The sequence below is a fragment of the Vigna unguiculata genome, chromosome 9 (assembly GCF_037176805.1).
Source record: "Vigna unguiculata cultivar grain cowpea cultivar isolate G323 ecotype 2 chromosome 9, ASM3717680v1, whole genome shotgun sequence".
In the NCBI taxonomy this organism is placed as follows: Eukaryota; Viridiplantae; Streptophyta; class Magnoliopsida; order Fabales; family Fabaceae; genus Vigna; species Vigna unguiculata.
This window is the reverse complement of record NC_140800.1, coordinates 44,755,447-44,775,650: the sequence shown is the minus strand read 5'-3', so window position 1 is coordinate 44,775,650 and position 20,204 is coordinate 44,755,447. Positions and strand designations below refer to the sequence as shown.

At 29.9% G+C, this 20,204-nt stretch overlaps 1 protein-coding gene and 1 pseudogene across 1 annotated transcript; both read right to left on the bottom strand.

Annotated features, from left to right (window-relative positions):
- Positions 1-6,121: 6,121 nt before the first annotated feature.
- Positions 6,122-8,033, bottom strand: LOC114162960 (S-type anion channel SLAH1-like). The gene is made up of 2 exons (XM_028046979.2): positions 7,077-8,033; positions 6,122-6,535 (listed from the first exon to the last, which is right to left on the bottom strand). The coding sequence occupies exons 1-2, from the start codon at positions 7,962-7,964 to the stop codon at positions 6,299-6,301; spliced, it is 1,125 nt and encodes a 374-aa protein (XP_027902780.1). The 5' UTR covers positions 7,965-8,033; the 3' UTR covers positions 6,122-6,298.
- A 3,932-nt stretch (positions 8,034-11,965) lies between these two features.
- LOC114163736 (S-type anion channel SLAH1 pseudogene) lies at positions 11,966-13,336 on the bottom strand (annotated as a pseudogene).
- Between the last annotated feature and the right edge of the window lie 6,868 nt (positions 13,337-20,204).

Here is a 20,204-nt window from a genome sequence, read left to right as displayed (position 1 = left end):
AGAGTGATGCCATTAAAAACTCTGATTTCCATAACAAGCGACTTCCGTCATAGCTGTTGCCTCCGCCATTGAACGCAACGTTATATCCTTCAGATTATACACATTGCTCCACACATTGATATATATAGTTATATGTACCCCTGTTGTGTTACTCCTAGCTAGGTTTAGGTGTTAAATGAAAGTGAAGGACCAATTTAAAATTCAAACATTCAATCAAAACCTTTAACTTGTCACGCCCCACTAAATTGGAAAAAAGTTAACGTTCTTCATCCAGGCCTTCTGCTCTTGTCATTTCCAATACCTCAACACCAAATTTTTAACTTCTAATCTCAAATTTCATAATACATTTTTCTTAACACCAAATGTGCTCATAAACTGCTAAAAACAATTATTAGATTTGTTTAATGTGTATGGCATTTTTTAACACATAAAAAAACTATAACTATTAGGGCTTTGTCGCCTAATTTCATGATACACGTTTAATTCGAGTAAAATTATTTTGAAAGGCATAGATATGAGTTTAAAGAAGAATAGAACAATCATGTCAGAACAACTAATGACTTGATACCATTTTTTCAAAGTGGGATTGCGACAACACAGTTTAACTTTAGGTTAGTAATTTTGTAACTCCATCCATCCTTTCCAGGTTGTAAGACAATGTTCTTACTTGTGAGTAACTCTATTTAAAAAATCACTTTTCTCTTTTGATAACATATATAAACGATACAATGTTAATTTATTTGTTATACATTTTTATATTAAATAAGTATTTCTCTAGCATTTACTCTTGGTGTACACTTCAACTCCAACACTTACTGTTATAATTACTTATGATAACATTGTCAAACTTTTAAATTAATATATTAAATATTTATTTAGTAGGTAAATATTTACAGCTAAAGCTCAATGAATTTCACTGAAAAAAAATATAAACTAAAAAGAAATAAATTATTTACAACGATGAATTATTTTCTTTGTCCACTTTTAATCATTGCGAGTCTTCATGATTATATTTACATTCCAATAATGATTTTTTTATGCAAACAATACTTGTGAATATGCACTAACACTTGCAACGAATAAATCTTCATTATAAGATGATGAATGCATTAATAAAGGATTACGAAGGAGACTTTAACTTTAACGTAACAAAAAATTGTATTTTTAGATCAAGCATTGTATTTATTTTTTACATTTTTTAATCAATATTTTTTTTATTGTCTAATATTAGTTCATTAAATTAGAATGTTTATTAGTATTAAACTTCATTTTGTATTTTTATTTTTTTAATCATTTTGCTTTTGTTAGAATTGTAAATTTTTTATCTTTATTTTTTGTAATTTCATAATTCATAATTTGATAGTTATATATTTAATATTTTTATAATTTATATTTTCTATTTTATAATTTTAATTAAAGTTAAAAACAATTTTTGTTAAATACAATACATGTTTTGGGTAAAGTTCTCGTCGTTATGATATATTGTAACAAAAATATCATGTGATGACATCCAACCAAGATGACAATGTATGATAACTGCCACATCACACAATTAATTAGAGTTGTCAAAATGGGTTAGAACCCGCGAGTCAACCCGGCCCACCACGGGTTCAGGCAGGGTTGGGTTGAAATTTTTTTACAAATTTTAATACGGGTTGATTTTTGACCGACTCATCCGGGTTGAACCCGTGGTGAGCCGGGTTGGCTCACCAACCGGCAAATAAAAGGGTCACAAAAGTGTTTTTATTTTTTTTATTAAGTTGGACTTTACATTTGGGTCATGTTAGATTGTATTTTTATCCAACACATGAATAATTTGTATTTTTTTTTATTTTGGTTTGTATTTGAATTGTATTAAAATTTATTTAAATTTTAATTAGAATTACAATTTAGTTTTGACTAAAAAAAATAAAAAAATAAAATTTTTTTATTTAAGTGAACCCGTGAGCCAACCCGTTTAACCCGCCAATCTGTGGTGGGTCGAGCCGAGTTCAAATTTTTTTGGTTCACTAAAAAATGAGCCGGATTAGATTGGCTCACTAAATCATCAACTCGTGGTGGATTCAGCCGGATCGGGCCGGATTACCCATTTTGACAGCTCTACAATTAATAGAAACATTTAACTATCGGGACTCAATTAAAAAAATTTAAAATATGGATAATTTAACAGGCCACCAAAATTTATTATGGACTCGATTGAAATTTCCAAAATTGATCATGGAATCAAAACAAACTTATATTTTTATATTGAACATTATTATGCATTAGGATTGACCTTCTTTATCATTTATATTTGTTCCATTATTAACATTTTTATTCTTTAATGGTAAATCTCTTCCATATTAAATATTCTCTTTAAAGTTTCAATTATTAACGAGCACTAAATGGTGTTTTTGATAAATTATACCATTATTAGTTCAAATTAAAAAAACACATATGTAACATTTACATTAAAAAAAAACTTTTCATATATGGATTTGTATATGGTTGGGAATGACTTTCAATACAAGAGCTCCACAAAATTTATACTGATCATTAATTTATTTTTTATACTATTTATTCCTAATATGTAAGAGAAAATATAATATAAATTGTTTTATTAATATGCCAAGAATCAACCATGCAAATGAATTATCATATTTAACTCGAAGTTTTAATAAGACATTACCTAAATTATTAATAAGTATTTATACTTATATGCTTTTTATTCGTATATATTTTTCAATGTGAAACTTCAAATTAAGATTTAAACTTAAAAAGAAAAACTCATTTGTGTAAAACTGTCATATCTATAGTCTCTTTCCAAAAATTTGATGTATAAGTTCAAGTTTTTTTTTCTCCCTTCAATACCTTGTAAGTACTTGCTCTTGAGTGCTCACACTTGTTAAATTATTTTATTAAAATAAGATTATTAAGTTGTTCAAAAGATAGAATATACTAGTTTATAGCTAACATTGAAACAATGATAAATTACATGTTTTATTTATTTTATATTTTTTCACTGTTAATTTTGTTCTAGGCAATAAATATTAACTTGTAAAAAATGAAGTCTTTTATCTTTATTTAAGATAGATTTCGTTTTCCTATAAAAGGAAATTATATATGTTCATACGAAATCGCCTGTGAATAAATACAAGATAGAAACAAAAAATTAATAACTTTTTGTATTTTCTTTGTGTGGAAGTTATGTTTTCCTATTTGATATTTTATTCTCTTTGTCTTTCTTAGAATATCCAAGAGACCCTCAAGGTCCATGGTCATTTTTTACAATGCACATTTAGTATGATAATATTTCTACGTTATTTTTATTGTATTTATTTTTCTCATATTTACTAATCTTCCCCTTGTTAGTATTCATTTAATTTCCTGCATGCATTTTGTGCTTTTTTTATATTTTGTTTTATTTCTTCATAACTATATATTGTCAAGAAACACCAAAAATCCAAGATGCATATTTTATCAAACTCCTTTCACCACACCTAACCAAGTTTCTCCAGATCATATCCAAGAAACCTTCAATAAAAAAAATTTATATTGAGTAAAAATGAAAAAGTTAGACTCATACTTATTGATATTAAATTTTCCGGTGACTCTCTCTCAAAAGATCCAACAATATACTTTATCCATAAACAGTAAAATGAACTCATAATCTTTATCACCTTTTCTTCCAAACCAACCTTATAATTCATAAACGTTAGTGAAGAAAATTGAATTTACAACATATTCCGTTCTTCTTTCCGATTTTACCATTATGTCAACCTAATTAAAAATACTATTCTCGGTTTTACTTACGTTTTTGTTAACCTTACCATGACAAATCTATGAGATTTCCTTCAAGAACTATCTCAATATATCCTCGACATTTGTCCCTAGCTTTTCATACATCAAACATGCTATAATCTAGCTAAAAACAACCAAGATATACAAGCTAATAAGAAACTAAGTTTTGAAAGTTTAGTTTTTTCTTTATCTTTCCTTGCATTCTGAAGTTTGACTAAACAATTCTTTTCGAGCCTTTCATCTGTGTAACCTATTTTTTCGTAGTACGTTCCAACATGAACATGCTTAAAGTCATCCAACAAACATGTAACATGCATGGGACCTTCAAATGGTTTGGTCAATTTGGGCCAAATTGGTAACTTTGCACCTAAATTTGTCAAATCCAACCACTAATGAGACCTAAAAGTAGGTATGGCTTTGTCATGATATATATATATATATATATATATATATATATATATATATATATATATATATATATATATATATATATATATATATATATATAAAGTAATGTCACAAATAAAAACCATTAATTGAACAAAAAAGAAATTTAGAGAATAGAGAAATAAAAATTGCTATGGCTGACTGTGATGCTACTTTTTTTTATTAAGACATTATTTTAATGTTTTTCCCTTGGCTGAGTATTTGGTCGCTCCTATTGTATATATAGCTCTGAAGAAGACAATAGAAAATCCAAGTTTGATCAAAATTCGGAAAAGAAAAGAACATAAAAGTCATACACATACCTCTACCTAATCCATTTGATTTTGACATGCCTAGTTTTGTTTACATTTTGGCTGTATTTTCAACACCCTAAAGATCAACATTTCGCAAGAATAATCAAATAGCATGCACCTTTTTGAGCTATTTAACTAGGTTTTTTTTTTTGTTTGTTTATTAAAAATGGGTCAGGGTGTGATTAGAACAGATATATTATTTTAAATAAGTGGTCTTCAATGGTTATAACTGTTTCCATAGCTTGATTATAAACTAAGGACCTACCCTTCGTTGCTTGATCCCACAAATGAACGAAAAGATATTTTCATCTAAATTCGAATTAAAGAATTAGGTAAAGAAAACATAATTAATGTATTGCAACAAAATATCAGAAATGAAGATTCATGAACTTGGTTGTCTTTATATATCGATATTATTCCTTGTGCGAATTCGCTTCCTCCTCTCCTTTGGACTTGCGTGTCTCATATTTTAAATAGTATACTTTTGATATTTCTTTTAAGAAAAATATACGTATTTGCATATATATTAAAATTTGTATGTATATAAAACTCCGATTTATTATTTTTTCACGCTCCACATTACTACGAATTAATTAATATAGAATATTAGTTGTTATGATTGACAGGGTGTGATCTTTAGTTCAAAGAAACTGAACATGTAAACGTATATTATACGAGTAATGCATATCAGTACTCAATTTTATGCATATATCCATTATTTTATCCCAAATGCTCTACGTTTCCGTATCTTTTTTAAATATGATTTTAATTTGCGTTTCGACAAAGGGATAAGCAACGCATATATTGTTTAAGAATAATGAAAAAAAAAAGAAAGAAAAAAGTGTTGACTGTGAATCATTGTTTTCTCTGGGTTGCCAGAGAGGTAAAACTTAAACTGTTGTAGAGGGTGTGGCTATTTTTGACATAACATGAAGCAGAAATTAACGGTCTATATTTATAACTTCCTCAGTAAGAGGTAGCAGTAACTTGTGTAGTTGGTTGAGCTGGTAGCACAGTTCAAATTTCGGATATATCAGTTATATTTTTCACTATACTTCCACAGCTAATAATGAGAAAAGGTTGTTTAACACAATTTAACGACTATTTAACAACTTTTGTAGACATAAAATTGTTTTTATAAAATTTAATTTTTATAATTTTAAAAGAAAAAGAAAGTAAATAATAATAAGAAGTAATGTCAAATGATAATAAAAAAATACAGTTATATCAAAATATCAGTATCTCTTAATAATATATATTAAAATATTAAAAAATATTATTAAGATATTAATATGCTAAATTATCAAGTACTTATGTTTTTTATTTTAAGGAGAGATGACAAACATATAATTTCCCTTCTCATATTCACCCATAATAATAATAAAATTTAATATGGAAGTATGAGAATAGTTAAATTGTGTATGAAATTTAATTATGAAACGGTATTTTTAAAAGAGAAAAATATAAAATGAAATAACTTTTATTCATTAACCAAAACTTTATAAAGTTATTAATTTATCCAATAATAGTTGTTTTTATTAATTTCTCTAAATTTGTACTTATTTTAATTTTATTTAGAAAACTAATTAAACAAGAGTATATGAATCTAAATCTTCCATTATAATTATAAATACAAAAGAAAGTTAAACAATATTTAAAAACAAGAATCACACATCTATAGTATTTTGGGTTGGAGTGGTATTTGTATGTTACATATGTGTTGCATTGGATATGATGATGGGATGGATTAAGGAAAAAGGTTGCAACATAGGATATGGTTATATATCCGCGGGTAGAAGCATGTTAGAGTTGAGGAGAGTAAACATGATGAGAGCAATGGAGACAAGAACTGAAAGAGCCAACAAAAGGAGCATTAGGATGTGAGAAAAAGTTCCTTTCACTTCTTCTGCGTAATCCGTTGAAACAAGAGCAAGTGCAGTAATAGGAAATGAGTAAGCCCACCATGCAACGCTGAACCTTCTCATCGATCTTCTGAACAGTCTTGGCCTGCAAATCTGCTTCAACACATAAATTCATTTTCCTTCTTATTTCATTTCTTTCAAAAATTCAAATATTAGCTGGCAATTAAGGACTCTCCCTCCCTGCATCGCACACCGCTGTTGAAAATTGAAATCGACTATGGATGTTGACTTTCACCAATATCACTTGTTTTCATTTCGGGGAAGGGAAAAACTATTGCATGGATGAAAACAACTAGAGTTTAAATTATACAATATTTTTGTTCTCCTCTGTTTTCCACGACAAAATTGTTCAAATAACGGGATATTGAATTTGAATTCGCGTACACTTTAAAACAGCTGAAATCATAGTCTAATAAATATACCAACTTCATCATGTACTAATTCCAGGTTTTGTAATTTTATAATCGTGTTCTATTAAAAAATGGGTGTAACTCAAAAGAGATTCGACATATTTATATTTTTCATCAAATAGTTTATCGAGTTTTTACAAGCAGTTCGTAACACATCTTTTGTTTGTTTCAAACCCAGGAAAAGATTATAGTTGAACTCAAACAAGTAGATAGGTTAATCTTACCAGTGAGGCGAAGAGGAAGAGGGAAAGAAAAAAGAGCATCTTGGAAGCAGTGTCAAAGGTTCCAACAATGGATTCCCAAGCCAAGCTTGCGACGCTGGGCGCTGCAATGAACAAGAACAAAACTGGCCTTAACAACACCGGCACCCCATCTCTACCCGATAATCGCTGATAAAGCGTAACAAAAAGCACGACGTAATGCACCATCCCCACCGCAAACAACCACAACGCACACTCTTTCCACCCCATGTGCGCCGCAGCTTGTGCCCCCACCAAGTTCCCTATCACCGACAACTGGCTGGTGGGGTTCCCCGCCGCAGAGGACAAAACCCTCTTCCCCTTCGTCAACCACTGCCCGTAGATCTTCACGTCAAGCACCATCATCGGGACCGCAAACACCCACCACAGAACAAAGTACAAGGCGGTTTTGGGCGCCACGAACGGCGCTGATTGAAGCAAGAGAAGCCACGAAATCCAGGGCGCGAAGAGGTAGTTAACCCCTACAGGGTGCAAGAACTCGGCCTTCACCATCTTAAAGAAAAAAAAGCACCTCAGGAGGTACAGAAAGGAGAGTAAGACTAGAGTGAAAAGGGAGAGAGACCAGAGTGCATACACAGCCGCCGAAGGAAGCGTGGAAAGCACTCGCGGTAGAGTGGTTGTGTCTTGTTCCGATGTGATTATCGTCTTCCACAGTAATGCTTGGCTTCCGAGGGAGAGGCTTATTCTGAAGTAGCCTGCATGGAATTTGGTCAGAACATAGATTAGGAGCGTTGTGAAAGAGGTTGAGTGTTGGTAGTTGCTAAAACTGTTGGTGTGGCTAGAAACGTTTGAGGTGGTCGTGGTCGTGTCTACTACAAGTTCAATCTGGGATCGGGAACCTTGGGTAGCCATGCCAACGTTGTCCAACTTTTTCGCAAGACAAGAATTTTGTGACAATTCCTCGTGCAAATGCAAGGGTTTTGTAGGGGAATTAGATTAGAACATAAGCAATAGGAATGTGCAAGTGGGCTTATAATAACAATAAATTAATACAAGGTTTGTTTTTGTTTTTATTTTGATTCAAACAAAGGAATTACGTGAGACTTTACAGTTGTTTTGGCACGTTATAGCTGGATAACAAATACATTCTAATGCAGTACAGTGTGTGTATATAGATAAAGTATGGTTCTTCCAATTGTGTTCCTATCAGTGTTGTTGCACGAGGCATGAACGCACGAGTGTTTCATGATTCATGAATATCAAGCGATTGGAGGAAGACTTGAGGGCTCGAAAGTCTAACGTAGGTACCACTTTTGTTTCAACTTGATGAAAGGGTTGTTGTGTCTTGTTGACCTTGGTTTCTAGAGGATAATATTCTCTTGAGTTCTAGATAAAGTTTTCAATTTAATTTAATCCATAGCCTTCGGACAAATTTTAACATGCTCTTTTATTAAATTCCAAATAAAATCAAAATAATAAAGTATTAAATACTTCAAATCACCTTCTGAAATTTATATTTACCCTCTTGAAAAGTAGTTTTCAGTAACATTAAAGAAGTCACATGTAATATTATAGCATACTTTGGAAGAAAACAATATTTTAATAACTTACGGATGAAAACGTTATTAGATTATGCACCAAAATCAGATCAACAATGGATGAAATTAAACCCTTTAATTAAATGAACAATTCTCAATATTATATAGAACCATACGTGGAAACATATCTGATTGGTCTTTGAGAACAACTTAAAATGGAAAAGTAGTTAATTTTCTAACTGTTGAGCACCTTAGGTTTACTTTTGATTTTATCTTGCGTATCAAAACAAAAAATATGAAAAAGATATAAGTATTCTACAAATGAAAACCATAACCTCTTTATATAACTTTGATAAGTTATTTCTTTAAAATCAATATTTCCATTTGAGCACCTTAGGTTTATTTTTGATTTTATCTTTAGACGCGGATGAAAAGAAAAATGTGAAAAAAAATGTAAGTGTTCTAAAAATCATAACCCCTTTATATAACTTTGATAAGTTATTTCTTTAAAATCAATATTTCCATGTGGTCCTTATCGATTTAAAATATTACTTATGATATCTACTCATTAAATTTTCATGACATATATGTGATAGATTTATATTAATTATATTATTTTAATACTTTGCCTATTAATATAATAGTTTTAATACATTTAATTATGTATTAATATATATATATATATGTATATATATATAACAAATGTAACTAACAACATTACTACGAACATGCGCAATATCATGTTGATGGAAGTATAAAAATTGTAAAGTTTGATGGTGAAAAATGAATTAAAATACGAAATGAAAGTCTGATGAAACTTCGCTAATTTTTATCGAGAATAAAAAAAAAAAGAATGTATAAATGTGATGTGTAAAATTAGATTTAAAAAGTAATAAAAACAGATGGTAAAAAATAAGTTTTGAAATAGAATGAATATAGAAAAAATATATATACCTCACTATTTTTTATATAAAATTATATATTTTTAGTGAAAAAAAATATATAAGAGGGAATAGGAAATACACTTCATAAATTGGAAAATGTAAATAGCGAAAACCAAAAATAAATTTCCAGACCTCTAAGGTTAAAGAAAAAAAAATAGGCCCAAAGATGCATTTATAATAGGACCGAAAGTCAACCGGGCGACTGAAAAGTTGGGTCTTTATTCATGTACCTCCAAAATTTTTTTTACACCTCCAACTTTCTTTAAATTCTCAAAAAACCTTTTGACTAATTAAAGAAATCCGCAGACACCATATCTCCAAAATTTTGTCGACTTTCAAAAGTTAAAATATATGACTTCTGGAAGTCAACTTCCGAAAATCAAAATGAATTACCGGAAGTCAAAAATTATCACCGGAAGTCGACTTTCGGAAGTCAAAAAATATTCCCAGAAATCGACTTTCGGAAGTTAAAAAATATTCCCGGAAGTCGACTTCCGTAAGTCAAAAAACAAAATTTATTTTGAATATTTGTAATTCTTTTTAAAATTTATATTTTTTAACTTTTAATGATTTTTTTAGTTTACTACTTTATTTATTTTTATGTTTTCATATTTCTTAATATATATTTTTAAGAAAATATTAATATTTATATATATAATTTTATTTTTATTTAATATACTGACAAATAAATATAAATATAAAAATAAGTAAAATTAAGATAATATTAAACTTTAAATAAAATAAAAATAAAAAAGAAAATATATATACAAATAAATATATATATATATATATATATATATATACACACACGGAAGTCCGACTTCCGTTTTATATATATATATATATATATATATATATATATATATATATATATATATATATATATATATATATATATATATATATATATAATTTCTTTTTCATTTTTTTTTAAATTTAAAGTTTTTTTATTTTAGTTTAAATTTTTTTTAATTTTTTTTTCAATATTTTATTTAGTATTTTTATTACTTTTTTTTTATTTTTTAAAGTAATTTTTTTTTAAAAATTTATGTTTTAAAAAATAAAATAAAATAAGTTAGAAAATATAAATTTTAAAAAGAATTAAAAATATTTAAAATCACTTAATTTTTTTACCTACGGAAGTTGACTTCCGGTAATGATTTTTGACTTCCGGAAGTCGACTTTCGATAATGATTTTTGACTTCTGGTGATATATTTTGACTTTCGGAAGTCGACTTCCAGTGATATAATTTGACTTCCGGAAGTCGACTTCCGGTGATATACTTTGACTTCCGGAAATCATATATTTTGACTTCCGGAAGTTGACTTCCAAAAATATTTTTGGGGGTGTGATGTCCGTGAATTTCCTTAAATGGTCAAAGGATATTTGGGTATTTAAAAAAATTTTGGAGGTGTAGAAGAAATACTTGGAAGTGTAGGAAGAAAGTCCCGAAAAGTTTGATTCTAGAGCCCGAACAGGATCCGGGCCCTTCTACCCAAAAAATATATCACACACAAAGTATGTTGGTATAATTGTCTTTTACTATACGTGAAACCAGTGAGTTTTAACTTTTTTCTTATAAGTTTTTTCATATTTCTAACATTTTGAAATTATTCTTTTGAAATTTGGTTCTAGTTTCTATAAAAGAAAATTTATCTTTATTTTTCTAAAATCCTAATTGATTGGTTTCGGTCCCTAATATTTATTTTAAGAAAGATTACTATTTTTTTAAGTTCATTATTTAAATATATATTTTTTTAATTATTTATCTAAAAGACATAATTATTAATAAAAAATAAATATATAATCGTTGTAATTTTACTCATAATCATTATATACCTATCTTTCCTTATAAATCTTTTCATGAGTTAGAAAGAGTAGTTTTTTTTTTTCTTTTCTTTTTCATTTTGCAAACTATCCTATCTTTTGTGCTTTCTTTTAAATCCTTTGGAGGGTATAAGTATTTTTGAAAGAGAATTAAAAATAATAATAATAAAATAATATAAAATTTTATACTTAACTAAAATTACTTCTAAATTTATGTAAATAATAACTTCTTTTACTAATTTCTCTAAGCTTTGTATTTTAATTTATGCATAAGTTAACCTTATGAAAATGATTTTTTTTCTCTCATAATTATATAGAGAAATCTCATCTAAAACTTGTATAATAATTTATACAATTGAGATATGGAAAGAAAAAGAAAAAAGAAAAATAGTGTTTAAAGTAATGAAAATTTATACATATATACTTTACCAATCATTGATATATTTGAATATAGTTGGTCAGATATTAATCTTGGAAAATTGTGATTAATTTTAACCCTATTGTTGGCGATATATTAAAAGTAAAAGACTCGTAAATTTATAATCACTAGGATTTTAAGTTAAAGGTGATGCTAATTTTTATATGACAAATGACTTATATATATTACATTAGATGTGGCTTGGAAGGATATATATCGAGCAGAAGCATGTTAAAGTTGAGAAGAGTGAGCATGGTGAGAGTAAGGGAGACGATAACTGAAAGAGCGAGCAGAAGGAGCATTAGGATGTGAGAAAAAGTTCCTTTCACTTCTTCTGCATAATCCGTTGAAACAAGAGCAAGTGCAGTAATGGGAAATGAGTAAGCCCACCATGTAACGTTGAACCTTCTCATTGATCTCCTGAACAGCTTTGGCCTGCAAATCTGCTTATGGATGTTGACTATCATCAATACAACACAATCAGTACATTCAAATTTTATTTCCTATTATTTTAAATCTCTCTGCCACTAAACATCTAGCTGGAACTTTTGTCATTTACTTCAAGGATGAATCGGATTGATAGATCCCCACAAAACTGCATAAATTTATTTAATTCTAAACTATTATAACATCGTAAATGTCTTTCAACAAATGTTTGTTAATCTTACCAGTGAGAGGAAGAGAAAGAGGGAGAGAAAGAAGAGCATCTTGGAAGCAGTGTCAAAGGTTCCAACAATGGATTCCCAAGCCAAGCTTGCGACGCTGGGCGCTGCAATGAACAAGAACAAAACTGGTCTTAACAACACCGGAACCCCATCTCTACCCGATAATCGTTGATAAAGCGTAACAAACAGCACCAAGTAATGCACTATCCCCACCGAAAACAACCACAGCGCACACTCTTTCCACCCCATGTGCGCCGCAGCCTGTGCCCCAACCAAGTTCCCTATCACTGTCATCTGGCTCGTGGGGTTCCCCGCCGCAGAGGACAAAACCCTCTTCCCCTTCGTCAACCACTGTCCGTAAATCTTCACGTCAAGCACCACCACCGGCACCGCAAACACCCACCACAGAACCATGTACAAGGTGGTTTTGGGCGCCACGAACGGCGCTGATTGAAGCAAGAGAAGCCACGAAATCCAGGGCGCGAAGAAGTAGTTAACCCCCACAGGGTGCAAGAACTCGGCCTTTACCATCTTAAAGAAAAACAAGCATCTTAGGAGGTAGAGAAGGGAGAGTAACAGTAGAGTGAAAAGGGAGAGAGACCAGATTGCATAGACAGCCGCTGAAGGAAACGTGGAAAGCACTCGCGGTAGAGTGGGTGTGTCTTGTGCCGATGTGATTATTGTCTTCCACAGTAATGCCTGGCTTCCGAGGGAGAGGCTTATTCTGAAGTAGCCTGCATGGACTCTGGTCAGAACAGATATTAGGAGCGTGGTGAAAGAGGTTGAATGTTGGTGATTACTGAAACTGTCGCTGTGGCCACAAACGTTTGAGGTGGTCGTGGTCTTGTCTACCACAAGTTCAATATGAAATCGCGAACCTTGGGTTGCCATTCCCACGTTGTTCAACTCGTTGAAGAAAATCAGTTTTTTGTTATGAGGGAACTCATGCAATGCAAGGGTTTTGTAGGGGAAGGCTAGATTAGAACATGAGCCATAGGAAATGTGCAAGTGGGATTTTAAAAGTAAATTATAGAAGGTCTGTTTTTTGTTTATTTTTTTATTCAAACATGGGAATATGCTGATCCTTTTCAGTTGCTTTGGCACATTGTAGCTGGATAATAATACACTATATATAATGTTGTTATCTCCCAATTTTATGTTTCTGCTATCACTTGTTGCACGAGGCATGATTGCATACCATTCATGAATCAAGCGATCAGGAAGACTTTAAAGGGCTCAAAGTGTAACATAAGTCCAACTATTTTTTCAACTTTATGAGAGTGGGATATTGTGTCTTGAACTTGGTTTCTAGAAGAGAATATTCGTGGATTATTTAATTTTAGTTTGATATAAATTATTATTTTTATGAGAAATATACGGGTTTTTTTGTATTTAGGGGTCTGTTAGAAGTGAAATTTGTAAATATGGGTTCGTTAATTTTTTTTTGTCAAACAGGGTCTAGTCGTCATGGTGGGAGACAGCATTAAAGGTGAAGTCGTCCTCCACCCGACCGGTTTCTTTTTTTTTTTTTAAAAAAAGCAAAGTCGTCATGGAAGAGGACGATTTTAGTTTTAAGAAAAAAGTGAAGTCGTCCTTGCACACGACGACTTCACTTTTTTCTTAAAACTAAAACCGTCGTCTCTCGTGACGACTTTGCTTTTTTTTAAAAAAAAAAGAGAAATCGGTCGGGTGGAGGATGACTTCACCTGTAATGTCGTCCTCCACCATGACGACTTGACCCTTTTTGACACCCATATTTACAAATTTCACTTCATACGGACCCATAAATAAAAAAAACCGAAATATACATTAACATGTTTAAATTTAATCATTATTTTAGAGAATGAATCATGATTCTTTCTGAAAATTTGTTAAGACTCGTTTTAAAGGAAGATACTTTTGAATTGTTTGAGACAATCATAAATCTCCTGTAACATAAATTGGTTAAAAATATTGGAGTTGATTACAATATAAAAAAATATATGAAATAATAAATATTATTGTGTATAATAGTTAAGTTTAGATTAAATATATGTGTAAAATTATAAGTTGCTGATTTTTTTTTCTAAATAATTTCAGTATAGAAAAATTGAATGTTATAGCATCGGAGTCCTTGTTGTTATTCTGGTATTCCCTTTCAGGAACGTGATTCACGATTATGCTTACCTCATTTCTTCGTTTCTCTTGTCGACGAGTCTTGTCAAGTGTTTACTTTCTCCAACAAACAAGGAAATGAGGATGATAAAGTCCTAATAAAATAAAGTATTAAGTACTTCAAATCACCTTCTGAAATGTGTATTCCTTTAATATACAAAATGAGATTTTGATCAAATTCGGCTATTTTTTATAGAGAAAAAAAGGGGATATATATATATTATAGGCTTAAATACTTTTTTGGTCCTCATTTTCGTAGTGTTTGTTGCGGATGGTCCTCATTTTGACAGAATGTTTAAAATGGTCATCATTTTTACCGAATGTTTAAAATGGTCCTCATTTTCGCAATTCGTGTTTTATTTGGTCATTTTCTGTAATGTCGTTTAAATCATTAACGGAACATTGTACATGTAGCACGGTTTGTATTAGGGTGTGTTACGTATATTATACAAGTGTGGTAATTAGATATTTGGGGATAAATAAGTGAGCTAAGGTTTTGGTAAGGAATGTTTGGACAGTTGGTCAGTTTTGGCAATCTTGTTCCTCCCTTCCCAATTGGTTTTGCTGCAATCTTCTTCTTCCTGCAATCCCATTATATAGGTATGTTACAGTCCCAATCTTCATGCACTGTTGGTGGTTCAACGAGAAATGGATTAACCCCGAGATGACAACTTTGAGGATGACAAGAACTCCAAAAAATATTGGTAGAAAATTTTGGGTACAATCTGTTTTTATTTTTGTGTTAATAATAAATTGGTTTTAATTTTTGGTTTATTGATTTACAGAGTGGTGGTTCCAATAATGTGGGTTGCAACTTTTTCAAATGGTGGTGTTAATGAAAAGGATGTCATCATCATTACACAAATGAGGTAGATTAATGATATGGAGAAGTCATTGAAGGTTGTTGAGAAGAGGCTGCAATTAGTGATAGGATTCACTTGTATTGTTATTGTATTATTCGTACTGTTATTGTGTGTAATCTTTTAAAGTCCAATCTATTTTGTACTATTGTTAAATGAAGAAATGAATTAGTTTGATTATGTTGATATTAGTCCCGACATGTTCAAAATGAGATCTTAATCTGAGTATTGAAGTAAGTGATATTGATCTAAGCTTGGAAAAAATTAAATTGATTTAAGTCTGGAAGAAGTTAAATTCATAACGTTAATTCATCCTGATCAAAATGCACTACATCAATGTTTGGCAAAAGTGAGATAGAACGAAGTTTAAGGAAAGTCAAAATGCAATACATCAATAATTAATTCTACATAAGAAATTCCAAAAAATAACTAAGACGTTTGTAGCTGCTATCATGGCCTCCTCCTAATCTGTAATTTCATCCTAAATGGTTTTTCTGGTGTTGGTAGTGGTGTTGCTTGACTCTCCACTTCATTCCTTGGTGGTTGAGTTGTTTGAGTTTTAGCCGTTGGTGCATTCTCAGCAGTTTGGGCATCTGGAATCGAAAGACAAATAAACCCCAAAATAGAATTACGAAAACCCTAACCCACGAGCAAGCACAACCCAGAAAACCCTAAACCCACTTACCTCGTTGATGATGATTAATTGGAAAATTGAGATGAAGAGCGCAATTGCAAATCCAATGATGAAATGACAAGTATTAGCTGCTTCCTCTGCAAATCTGAGCTCAAGAAAGACGAAGATGAAGAAATTTCTCTAATTGTAAAATTTTCCCTAAATTAAAAAAATAACGTTAATTAGCCACCTGTACAGTACACGTAACACACCCTAATACAACATTAATTGTGAAAATGAGGACTATTTTAAACATTTGGTAAAAATGAGGACCATTTTAAACATTCTGTCAAGATGAGGACTATCCGCAACAAACACTACGAAAATAAGGACCAAAAAGATATTTAAGTCTATATTACATATAAACGTGAAGATAATAACGTAGATGATGTGTAAAATTAGTATTTAAAGAATAATAAATAAGGTTGCTAAATAAATAAATACTGAAAGAGACTGAATATGAAATAAAAGTATACACTGTATACTTTTATATAAACGTATATATTTTAGTGATAAAAAAATTATAAAAAGGAAAAGAGGATACACTTAATAAACTGGAAATGTAAATAGCAAAAATCATATATAAATTTTCCAACCTTTGATCATTGGTGGCTTGAAAGTGCTTATTCCATTTTGCACAGTTGCTGCTTGCAGACACACTTTTTGTACTGTAAAAAACATATGAATGGAATTGGATCCATTTTCAGACCTCCAAGATTAAAGAAAAAAAAATTAGGCCCAAAGATACATTTAGTATAGGATACCGGTCCACTGAAAAGTTCGATATCTAGAGCCCAAACAGGATCCGGGTCCTTCTATCTCCGGAGCCCTTTTATTCCAAAGTATATCACACATAAAGTATGTTAGTATAATAATTGTGTCTTAGTAGACATAAAATCATTATTTTTCATATTTGTAACATTTTAAAATATATTTTTTTATGTGTGAAATTCGGTTTTAGATTCTATAAAATAAGTATTGTCTTTATCCTGAATAATTGATTTTGGTCCCCTAATATTTATTTTAAGATAGGTGAATAATATTTTGAGTTGACACATCAAGAACATGTCACTTTTAGACGGGATTGACCAAAGTTAAAAGGAGACTTTTTGTAAACAAATCATTACTGGATAGTAATTAAATGACCTAGAATGACCGTCTAATAGTTTCATAAATGTTTCAAAACTTTCACAAAAATGCTTCTACAGAACAATTAAAGTTGGTACAAGTGTAGACTATATACAATAGTGCAGTACTTAGATTTTATACCGATTGACTTAAACATGAAACTGATTAAGCATTCTATTAAATTGAAAATAGAATAATCGTATATAATAAAGGCAGTGTTAAAAACATAAAAGCAAGGAATTACATATATTTGAATCGAAAATTCTCACTCATAAGGATTAACAGAAAAAGGTAAGGGGGCTAATGATCAACAGGAAAATAAGGATAAAGAAATTTTAACGCATTTTTATTTATTACTTCAATACCTTTTGATTATTTTTTTTAGTGGTATGATGTGATAATTTTGTTGCAGAATTCTTAGTGGTTAGCAGGACAATTGTTACATATGATATTAATTGTCTTTGTCATGTGATATAGGTCAAGTGAGTCAAGTCATAATCGAATCGTGACATTTAGATTATTAAAAATTATTTTAATATAATGGATTTATGGATTTTTATTCTTGTGTTTTATTTTTTCATTTTTAACTAATATAAAATTTAGACTCTCACTTGAAACGTTGAATCTTAATAATCTTTAAAATAACTAAAATGATAAATTGAAAACGAATCGAACTAAAGTGGGTCAAAAAAACATCTTTAATCGAAAAATAATTTAGTTACAGACAGGGCAAAGAGAATTTGGAATTGGTCGACAATCCAATGATGGAATGGAAAAATGAAAGAAAAGAAGAAGGTAACGTCTTCTCAAGCCTTTAGGTGTCCTGTTTCCAACAATGATGGCACCTCCAACATCTTAATCTCTGTAATTCTCACCTTCATTATCAATCATTCATTCAAGCCTTAATCAAGTGCAATCACTCCAACCCAACCCGTTTCATTTTGGGACACATTTCTTAATCCAGACATGTCGGATTGAGACACGAGAGAATCATGTTAATGTGTCTAATAATCATTTCTTAATTCAAAGGAATATGATTTGCTTCCTCGGGCCCCAAATAACAAATTAATTTAGAATTCAAAAGTTTGGTTATGGGAATGATAGAATAGTAGCATTGGTTAATTGGGCATAAAAGTTTTTAACATGTCAAAGCCGTTTTAGCTTAGATTAGACTTTGAAGACCCATAGGTCCTGTCCTTAGCTCTGTTACCTGGTTCCGTTATATTATTGAGGCCAATTATTTACCTGTTACCTCTCTTAAATTAATTACCTTCCTCTTCACGTGACACACAATCATTCACCTTTACATTTTCCTCTTCCTTTTCTACTATTATTTTATTTATATTCAATAAATAAACAAATATCATTTTATTCATTCTCAATGTTACATGATTTTTTAAACACTTGAGACATTAGTCATTTAGTTCTAAAAGAAACAATACCTACACTGAAATAACAATACAAAAAGATTTATATGAAATTTACTCTAAATATATATACTGAGGCATTTTTCAAATATGAAAAGGTAACAAGCCATTTAAGTTCTAATAAAGTGAATTATAGAATTATTGATTGTAATAATATTGTATTAGAGAACGTGATTCAGAATGAATCAAGAGAATATTTTCTTATTTTTAAATATATATTAAGAACTTCATACAGTAAATGATGAATGAAAGATTTATCAACTTGTACTTCTACCGGGTAGAAGTTCAAGTCGTGGATTGAATGTCATTGGTAATCTTTCCTATTTAAATTGTTGGATTCTGGATTAATGTTAAATTTGTCTGGATTAAAAAAGATTTTATTAAAAAAACATGAAATTAGTATTTTGGAAAAAATGGAAAAATAAAGAATGAGAGTTCTTTGTAAAAAAAAAGAAGAAGAAAGAGGTTAATACACAAAAATTAATTGAAAACGTAAAAACTATTTTAATCAAGGTGTGTCTCTAATACTAATATTACGACTTCAAGTGAGTTTTTTTAAATACATAGAAAAGATAAATAGATCACCAACTAAATATAGTATAAGTTTTGTAGAATAGAAAACCGCTCAAAACTTTACCTATACATAATTTTTCTTTTGTAAATCTATGATAAAGAAAAATATATATATCTTACCAATTAAGGATGTCAACAGGGCGGGTAAGGTACTATTACTAACTCTCCCGTATCCTACCTATTGCATAAATATTTGTCTCGTATCTGTACCCATATCCATCGAATATTCATTATGTGGGTATCCGGATAATTTTTTAATATCCACAGGTATTTAAAAAAAAATATTTAACAACATATTTTAATCGTAAATTAAATAAAATACAATACATAACATTCATAAATCTTAAATCTTAAACAAAGTCCAAATAATCCACTTAAATAGTGTTGAATGACATTTTACAAAGAAATAATTTTTTTTTAAACTAATTAATAAAAAAATAAATCATTCAAATTCAATATGTCAAGATTTTAATTGTTTTTTTTTTAATTTAAATTAGAGTATAGTGGGTATGGGTCTCTACAGGTACGAATACTATGATACTCATACTTGCCATGTTAAATGCGGATTGTCAAAATACATGTACCCATTACCCGCGGATATCCATTTACAATGTCCATTTCCTATCCGTTGCAGGTTTTATCCACGAATATTCGCGTGTACAGATTTTTTTGACATTTCTACAACCAATACTCGTCTAATTAAGAGTCATAATTACAAAAAAAAAAACTATATTATTAATTATCAATATTTTTAGTTTCTAACAAATTTATTTTTTATTTGTGGTATGTCTCTTTTATCATTTATTTGAAAATTTTTGTTTAAGGTTGTTGCAATTGTTTTTATTTCTTCTACTCCAATAGCAATTGCTATCTAACATTTCTTATGCTAAATTATTTTGAAAACACCTTAAATTTTGTTCCCTAATAATAAGTTTACGTTCCTT

What these genes read in the sequence shown, in the direction of transcription:
- LOC114162960 (XM_028046979.2), bottom strand. Translation starts at nt 7,964, where the DNA reads ATGGCTACCCAAGGTTCCCGATCCCAGATTGAACTTGTAGTAGACACG. An exon ending in TCTTCCTCTTCGCCTCACTG is followed by an intron (nt 6,536 to 7,076) that starts GTAAGATTAACC and finishes GTGTTGAAGCAG; the next exon opens with ATTTGCAGGCCAAGACTGTT.